This window comes from Glycine soja, chromosome 4, assembly GCF_004193775.1.
Source record: "Glycine soja cultivar W05 chromosome 4, ASM419377v2, whole genome shotgun sequence".
Taxonomy (NCBI): Eukaryota; Viridiplantae; Streptophyta; class Magnoliopsida; order Fabales; family Fabaceae; genus Glycine; species Glycine soja.
In genome coordinates, this window is record NC_041005.1 from 38,117,506 (window position 1) to 38,126,959 (window position 9,454).

Here is a 9,454-nt window from a genome sequence, read left to right on the forward strand (position 1 = left end):
AGTCTTTTCTTGATTCATGAATCTTTGAGTCTTGAATCTTGATCTTGATTATTCTTGAATCTTGAGTCTTGAATCTTCTTGATGAAACTTTCTCTTGATTCTTGAAATGTTCTTGACTCAATCTTGAAATCATTCTCATGGGCTTTTTGTCATCATCTTTGTTATCATCAAAACACCTTGAATCAATCTTGATTCATCATCATGAATCAATCTTGATTCATCATCATGAAGCAATGAAGCTTGCTTCTATAATGACTGCGAATGAACGATGATGCCCAATGCATTGTGGGTAAAAAGGAATGGTCTTCCGGGCTCGTGTCCATAAGTAAATGCATTTTTGTCATGCATAGCATAAATATTCCCTCATGCATTCATCATATTTCCTCTATGATGGGGTGTTGAAGTATTGATCAGTAGAGTTTCTCATTCTAGAAAACATGGGATCGAACCAAGCACTCTTTTAAGAAAAGGTTCTATCATGTCAAAATCAAGAGCCTAGAAGTAGCCAGTTTGCGAGAGCTAGGGCAGTGGATGGATCAAGTTCAGTGTCAAGCCTTTCGTAAGACATATGGAAAAATCTGGGATTTGGCTATGATAGAAGTTTCCATTGAAGCCATCACCTCCCTCACTCAATACTATGACCAGCCGCTAAGGTGCTTCACGTTTGGGGACTTTCAGTTGGTACCAACCGTAGAAGAGTTTGAAGGGATATTGGGATGCTTGCTAGGAGGAAGGAACTTGTATCTATTTTCTGGGTTATACCCTTCCATGGCATGAATAGTCAAAATGGTCAAGATCTTGGCACAAGAGCTAGGCTGAGAAAAACAAAATAAAAATGGGGTAGTTGGGATACCAAGGAAGCAATTGGAAGAGAAAGCAAGAGCTTTGGCAGATCAAGGAGAGTGAGCTTCATTCATTGATGTTTTAGCACTGTTGGTGTTTGGGATTGTCCTCTTTCTAAATATGGATGGGCTAGTGGATCTAGCGGCGATCAATGCTTTTCTTGCTTATCACCACGGCAAGGAAAGTCCGGTCGTTGCTGTTTTGGCCGATGCTTATGACACATTCGACCGGAGATGCGAGAAGAGCAGCATGAGAATTGTCTGTTGTACACCCGCTCTTTATGTATGGCTGGTCTCTAACATTTTTCTCCATGAAAGTAGACCCGACTGTCCCCTACAAGGTCATCGCATGTGTGCCGAGAAAGGGAAAGCGAATTGGGAGCAACTCTTGGCGGGTATGGAAGGGGGCGTCCGTTAATTGGTTCCCCCGATGGAAAGAAGGAGGGGCAAGAGTTTTGTGCTCATGTGAAGGGTTCCCAAATGTCCCCTTGATGGGAACAAGAGGTTGTATTAATTATAATCCCATATTGGCCATAAGAAAGCTAGGCTACCCTATGAGAGGGGTGCCATTGGAAGAGATTATCACACCTTTCATCGCACGAGGTTTCTATGAAGGCAATTCAAATGTGCTTCAAAGAGTTCAAAAAGCGTGGAATGCTGTGGAAAGGAAAGATAAAGAGCTTAGAGTAAGCAACAACGATGTTATTGGTGGCTATCATAAATGGTTGAAGGCTCGGATGCAAGGGATAACTTGGCTCCCGAAGCTAAAGATTTCAAGTGGTGAAGAAGCCGAAGTCCTGGAGGAGAGCGAAAAAGTGCAAGCCTTGAAGGCAGAACTTGAAAGAACGTGAGTGGTCAAGGAAAAGTTCAAGACGAAAACCATCAGGGTCAGGAAAGAGTGTGACGAGATGAGGGATGCCAACATGGACATAATCGAAGTATTTGAATGAGAAACGAAGAGGGCCCAAAAAGAAGAATGGGGTCGGAACAAGTTCCGAGGGGCTTTATGGGGCAACAACAGCGAACTCAAGCTTCGAAGGGTTGAAAGGGACGAGTCGAGGTTGGGAAGTATGATATTAGAGGACAAGTTAAAGGCTTGTCAAAGGTTGAGGAGGAGCTTGACTGAACAGTTAAGTAGGATGGAAGAGAACATGTGGACAATCATTGACCAGTATAAACAGGAGCTAAATCTAGCTGCTAGCCATGAATAAAGACGAGAGGACGAGCATGCAAAAGTATGGGCTCTGCAAGCGGAAAGGGAAGCAAGAGAGATAGTGATAGATTCATTACACATAGAAGCCATGAAATGGATGGATAGGTTCGCTTTCACTCTGAATGGGAGTCCAGAGCTTCCAAGGTTGTTGGCTAGAGCCAAGGCAATGGTGAATGTATACTCAGTTCCCGAGGAAGTTCATGGGCTTTTCGATTATTGTCAGCAAATGATCGAGTTGATGTCCCATATACTTTTCGATTAGGAACCGCTGAGGCGTTTGTATTTGTGCTTTGACTTTGACAAGATAAACAATATTGTCTCTTAATGAAAATGAGATTTGATTCAACCCTATGTCTTTGCTGAAATTTCTGCATGCTTTCAATAGTTCGACAACTTATCATTATCATGCATTCATGTTTAATTTGTTGTCGCATTACTCATTGCATTTTTTCTTTTAGAAATCATAGTCAAAGTAAACACAATAACCAAAAAGAACATAACGCGCTTTACGACACCCTTATCAAACCCGTGCCAAAACTAAAATCATAAGTGAGATAGAAGAAGTGCAAAAGCAAATGAAGGACGACATGGAGGCCATGAAGGATCAAATGACCTCTATGATGGAGACCATGCTAAGCATGAAACAGATGATGGAGAACAATGCGGCCACAATTCCTGCCACCAACGCTGCCGCTGAGGTGAATTCGACTCACCCATCTGCCATAAAACAAACAAGTCAACCAGTCCCGGACATGGTAGGCCAGGGAGGAGAGGTGTTAGGCAGCACGAGCAGTCCTCATATGGGGCAAAATAGGAATTCTTTCCCGTATGGCTTACCCCCCAACTATACACCACCCGATGCAGTGCACGTGCCCAACGATAATGCCAACCACTTCATTCCCGTTCCCCTAGAACGCCAGCAACCCCAGTTGGGACATGCACCCTTCGCTCAGCCTGTGGGGCATGGCCGTGAAGAGCCCCGGGATCATGCTCTGGGTGACTTCGAACCATACCCTACGTATACCACTGAAGGACCAGCGTTTAATGGTATGCCACAGCCCAATGCCATGGGAGCTCCTCAACATCGCCCGCTACAACCTCTGCACTTCTCGGTGGGGAGGCTGCCTCCGGCCATGGAAGAAAGGGAGAAGTTGGATCTCCTAGAGGAGAGGTTGAGGGCCATTGAAGGGATCAGTGAGAATTCGTTTGCCAACATGGCAGAGTTATGCTTATTGCCTAACATTGTCATCCCTCCGAAGTTCAAGGTGTCGGATTTCAATAAGTACAAGGGGACTACCTACCCCAAGAACCATTTGAAAATGTATTGCCGAAAGATGGGGGCATACTCTAGAGATGAGAAACTCTTGATGCACTTCTTCCAAGAAAGCTTGGCCGGGGCGACGGTTACTTGGTATACTAACTTGGAAGCTTCTCGAATCAGCTCTTGGAAGGATTTTATGGATACCTTCATTAGGCAGTATCAATATAATATCGCCATGGCTTTTGATAGAACCCAATTACAAAATATGAGCAAGAAGGAGCATGAGTCCTTCAAAGAGTTTACCAAGAGGTGGAGGGACCTGGCAGCACAAGTAGCACCCCCCATGATGGAAAAAGAAATGATAACAATGATAGTAGACACACTGCCAGTGTTCTACTATGATAAGATGGTAGGTTATATGCCTTCTAGTTTCACAAATTTGGTATTTGAGGGCGAGAGGATTGAGGTAGGCTTGAGAAGGGGAAAGTTCGATTATGCCGCTTCCACAAGCACAAACAATAGGAGGTTCAGAGCGAGTGGAGCCAAGAAGAATGAGGGAGACACCCATGCTGTCACTTTAGCTCCCACATAGCCTAAATCCCAACAAAACCCTCACAACCCCACTTACCAATATTCCTCGCACCAACCAAGTTATTTGGCTAATGTCGGAAACCCTCCCAATCCAACGCCCGTCCAACAAAGGGTGCCCACTCAACCACAAAGGCTTCCTACACAAAACTCGTTTCCCGCACAATCTCGCCCCGCCAGCAACACCAATCCCAGCGTAAATACCAATCTGGGAAGGAATTTTCCAGTAAAGAAACTTGTGGAATTCACCCCGATATCCATGCCATATGCTGACCTACTACCATTCTTGATCACCAACCAGATGGCTATAGTGAACCCTGGGAAGATCTACCAATCTCTCTTCCCTCACTGGTACAACCCCAATGCAACCTATGGCTATCATGGGGGTGTCCCGGGGCATTCAATAGAGCAATGTGTGGCCTTCAAACACAAGGTACAGAGTTTGATTGACGCGGGGTGGCTGACATTTCAAGAGGACATCCCGAATGTAAGGATGAATCCTCTCGCCAGTCATGGAGGCCTAACAGTTAACGCAGTGGAAGAAAGGGAGCCTCAGGGGTCGAAGCGTATAGAAGACAAGTTAACCTCTAGGAGGTTCATATTGGAAGCATTGTGCGAAGCGGGCATGATCTGCCTTGACGGGGACAAGGGAGATTCTTGTTTGATACAACTGGGGGCATCACACGACATGGAGACATGCCCAACGGCGGAGGGGTTGCTATAAGGAATGATGGAAAAAAACCTAATTGAAGTTTGTAGCGCAAGAAAGGGGGAAGGAGATGTGTGCATGCAGTCGGTCGATAAGAGCCCGAGCAAACCCAAGCCATTGGTGATCCACTTCACTAGGGATGTTGCCACACAAAAGCCTCGAGGTTTCCAGCCTGCCCCTTTCCCTTTCATAAGTGACAAGGTGGTGCCATGGAGGTATGCCACACAGGGACCCGATGGAAGGAAAGACGCGTCCGTCGTGCACGTTAAAGATGATCTATCCTCCGCTAAGGTCACAAACATCTCTGGCACAACAACATGACTAGTAGCGGGCAGATCTTCGCAGCACCCGAGCCATCGGTGCGATCCAAAGACCTAAAAAGGAAAGCGAAGGCAGATCTAGTAGAGAGCGATAAGGCGAATGATGAGATCCCGACTGGAAGGTTTGCCAAGGAAGAGGATGACTTCAGCAAAAAGGGAATATCCGCTGAAAAAGCAACCGAATTCCTGAGAATCTTCCAACAGAGTGAGTTCAAGGTGATTGAACAACTAAATAAAACCCCAACTAGGATCAACAACATCACGGTCAACAACTACCTCACATTCACCGATGAGGAAATACCCATCAAAGGCAGGGGACATAACAAGTCCTTGCACGTATCTGTCAAATGTTTGGACCACATAGTGGCCAAAGTGCTCTTTGATAATGGCTCTTCCCTCAATGTCATGCCCAAGGCTACTTTGGACAAGCTTCCTTTTAATGCATCACACCTAAGGCCAAGCTCCATGGTAGTGCGGGCTTTCGATGGCAACTGTCGGGACGTAAGAGGGGAGATCGACATAAATCCTGCCTTCATTCATCACTATCATTGTTGATAGTGGATCTTGTTCTTTCGACGACGGCCAAACTTGTTCTTTCATTGTGGATAGTGGATCTTGTTGCAATTGTTGTAGCACAAGATTAGTTTCCAAGTTTAACCTCACTATCATTCCCCACCCAAAACCTTATAAACTTCAAAGTTCAGACTTCTTTAGAGGCACTAAATTTCATGCTCTTATCTTCCTCTCCCTTCATTCATCTTCTTCTACCTTCAAGCTCTTATCCATGGCTTCCTATGGTGGTGAGCTTCTTCTAGACTCATCTTCTACTTGAAGTGACGTCTCCATTCATCTTTCTCCTTCTCCATTCCGCTGCAATCTGACCTCAAGAAGCAAAGGAATCCATTGATGAAGAAGATCCAAGGCCTACAAGCTCCACATGGAGCTAAATTAGAAGTGAAGCCACACCAAGAAGAAATAGAGATTGTAAACTTAGGTGTTGGTGAAGAAAGAAAGGAGGTTAAGGTTAGCATGGGCATGTCCATCAACGTTCGAGATGAATTAGTAGCTCTACTGCAAGACTACCAAGACATCTTCGCTTGGTCATACCAAGATATGCCCGGCTTGAGTCCTGACATCGTACAGCATAGATTACCTCTGAATCCTGAGTGTTCCCCGGTAAAGCAAAAGCTGAGGAGGATGAAGCTCGAGATGTCCTTGAAGATAAAAGAAGAGGTGAGAAAACAATTTGACGCTGGCTTCTTGGCCGTTGCTCGATACCCGGAATGGGTCACCAACATCGTACCAGTCCCTAAGAAGGATAGGAAGGTGCGAATGTGCATGGACTATCAGGATCTAAATCGAGCCAGTCCCAAGGATAACTTTCATTTGCTGCACATCGATATCCTCATAGATATCACAACCAATTTTGCCTTGTTTTCTTTCATGGATGGGTTCTCGGGCTATAATCAAATAAAGATGGTACCAGAGGACATGGAGAAGATGACCTTTGTCACCCTGTGGGGAACTTTCTGCTATAAAGTGATATCCTTTGAGCACAAGAACGCTGGGGTAACTTACCAGTGGGCTATGGTAGCATTATTCAATGACATGATGCACATAGAGATTGAGGTCTACGTGGATGATATGATTGCCAAGTCAAAGACCGAGGAGGAACACCTTGTCAACTTACGAAAGTTGTTCAAGAGACTGCGTAAGTACCGATTAAGGTTGAATCCAGCAATGTGCACTTTTGGGGTCAAGTCAGGAAAGTTGCTTGGTTTTATCATAAGCCAAAAAGGGATAGAGGTGGACCCAGAAAAAGTGAAGGCCATCCTCGAAATGCCCGAGCCACGCACCAAGAAGAAGGTCCGAGGTTTCCTAGGACGGTTGAACTACATAGCGAGGTTCATATCATAGCTGACCGCCACTTGCGAGCCTCTCTTCAAGCTATTGCGTAAGAACCAATCTGTCCAATGGGACAACAACAGCCAAGTGGCATTCGAAAGGATTAAGCAGTGTCTCATGAATCCTCCTGTGCTTGTGCCACCGATGGCTGGAAGACCTCTTATCCTGTATATGACTGTGTTGGATGAGTTGATGGGATGTGTGTTGAGACAACATGACGAGTCCGGAAAAAGGGAGCAGGTCGTCTATGATGGAAGCTTGCTTGTGGGGCTTCTATGGAGGCTGGATCTTTGAGCTTCAATGAGGTCCTTTAATGGTGATTTTCCACCATGGAGATGCAGCGGAAGACAAAGGAGAAGAGGTGAGAGGAGGCACCATCCACTAGGGAATAAGCCATGGAAGAAGGAGCTTCACCACCAAGATGAGCCTTGGATAAGAAGCTTGGAAGGATGCTTCAATGGAGGAAAAGAAAGAGGGAGAGAAAGAGAGAGGGGGGAGCACGAAATTGAAGGAAAAAAAGGGAGAGAAGTTGAACTTTGAGTTGTGTCTCACAAGACTCTCATTCATCAAAGTTACAACAAGTGTTACACATGCTTCTATTTATATACTAGGTAGCTTCCTTGAGAAGCTTTCTTGAGAAAAATTCCTTGAGAAGCTTCTTTGAGAAAACATCCTTGAGAAGCTAGAGCTTAGCTACACACACCCCTCTCATAACTAAGCTCACCTCCTTGAGAAACTTCCTTAAGAAGATTCCTAAAGAAGCTAGAGCTTAGCTACACATACCTCTCTAATAGCTAAGCTCACCTCCTTGAGATGAGAAGCTAGAGCTTAGCTATACACACCCTATAATAGCTAAGCTCACCCCCATGACAAAAAACATGAAAATACAAAAAAAAGTCCTTACTACAAAGACTACTCAAAATGCCTCGAAATACAAGGCTAAAACCCTATACTACTAGAATGGCCAAAATACAAGGCCCAAACGAAGGAAAAACCTATTCTAATATTTACAAAGATAAGCGGGCTCATACTTAGCCCATGGGCTCAAAATATACCTTAAGGCTCATGAGAACCCTAGGGCCTTCCCTTGGATCTCTAGCCCAATCTACTTGAAGTCTTCTACCCAATGCCCTGGCGGGATAGGATTGCATTAGTCTATTACTTAAGCAAGAAGTTCATGGCGTGTGAAATAAACTACTCTTTGCTCGAAAGGACATGTTGTGCCCTGGTGTGGGCAGCCCACCATCTAAGGCAATACATGTTGAACTACACCACTTGGTTGGTGTCCAAAATGGACCTAGTCAAGTACATCTTTGAAAAACCCGCTCTCACCAGACGGATTGCTCGGTGGCAGGTTCAACTGTCGGAATTTGACATTGTTTATGTCACTCAAAAGGCGATAAAGGGGAGTGCCTTAGCAGATTACCTAGCCCAACAGCCCATCAACGACTACCAGCCTATGCATCCAGAATTCCCGAACGAGGACATCATGACCTTGTTCGAGGAGGAAGTAGAGGATGAAGATAGGGACAAATGAATTGTGTGGTTTGACGGTGCATCTAACGCACTAGACTATGGAGTTAGGGCAGTTTTGGTTTCCTTCGATGAGCAATATATACCTTTCATTACTATGTTGGGTTTTGATTGCACCAACAACATAGCTGAGTACGAGGCGTGCGCCCTTGGGATCCAAGCGGCAATTGACTTCAAGGTCAAGTTGCTCAACGTATATGGGGACTCAGCCTTGGTAATCCACCAGTTGAGAGGAGAATGGGAGACTAGGGATCATAAGTTGGTACCCTACCAAGCCTACATCATAAAATTGATAGAATTCTTCGATGACATATCCTTTCACCACATTCCTAGAGAGGAGAATCAGATGGCCAATGCCCTCGCCACTTTAGCATCCATGTTCCAACTTACCCTGCATGGGGATTTTCCGTACATCGAATTTAGATGTCGCGGCAAGCCTGCACATTGTTGCTTGATAGAAGAAGATCAAGTTGGTAAACCTTGGTACTTCAATATCAAACGGTACATCAAAGACAAGGAATACCCACGAGAGGCCTCTGACAACGACAAGAGAATGTTGCGAAGGTTGGCAGCCGACTTTTTCCAAAGTGGGAATATCCTATACAAGAGGAACCATGATATGGTTTTGCTTCGATGTGTGGATACCAGAGAGGCTAAGCAAATGCTGGTAGAAGTGCATGAGGGATCCTTTGCAACACATGCCAAAGAACATGCCATGGCCCAGAAGATTCTGAGAGCAGGGTATTACTAGCTCACTATGGAAAATGATTGTTACATCCATGTGAGGAAGTGCCACAAGTGCCAGGCCTTTGCCGATAATGTCAATGCTCCGCCCATACCTTTGAGCATCTTGACAGCTCCTTGGTCGTTCTCTATGTGGGGTATAGACGTGATTGGAGTTATTGAACCCAAAGCTTTGAATAGACATCACTTCATTTTGGTCGCCATTTACTACTTCACCAAATGGGTCAAACGGCTTCGTACGCTAGTGTGACTAGGAGTGTGGTGGTTAGATTCATCAAGAAAGAGATAATTTGCCGATATGGGTTGCCCAGGAAGATTATCACCAATAATGCCACCAAT

The 9,454-nt window shown here is 45.1% G+C and overlaps 1 protein-coding gene across 1 annotated transcript; it reads left to right on the top strand.

Annotated features, from left to right (window-relative positions):
• Positions 1-8,468: 8,468 nt before the first annotated feature.
• LOC114410780 lies at positions 8,469-9,122 on the top strand. Its single transcript, XM_028374709.1, has one exon. It carries the CDS (start codon positions 8,469-8,471, stop codon positions 9,120-9,122), a length of 654 nt encoding a protein of 217 aa, XP_028230510.1.
• Positions 9,123-9,454: the final 332 nt, after the last annotated feature.

Excerpts from the sequence above, each read along its gene's own strand:
- LOC114410780 (XM_028374709.1), top strand. The coding sequence starts at position 8,469 with ATGTTGGGTTTTGATTGCACCAACAACATAGCTGAGTACGAGGCGTGC.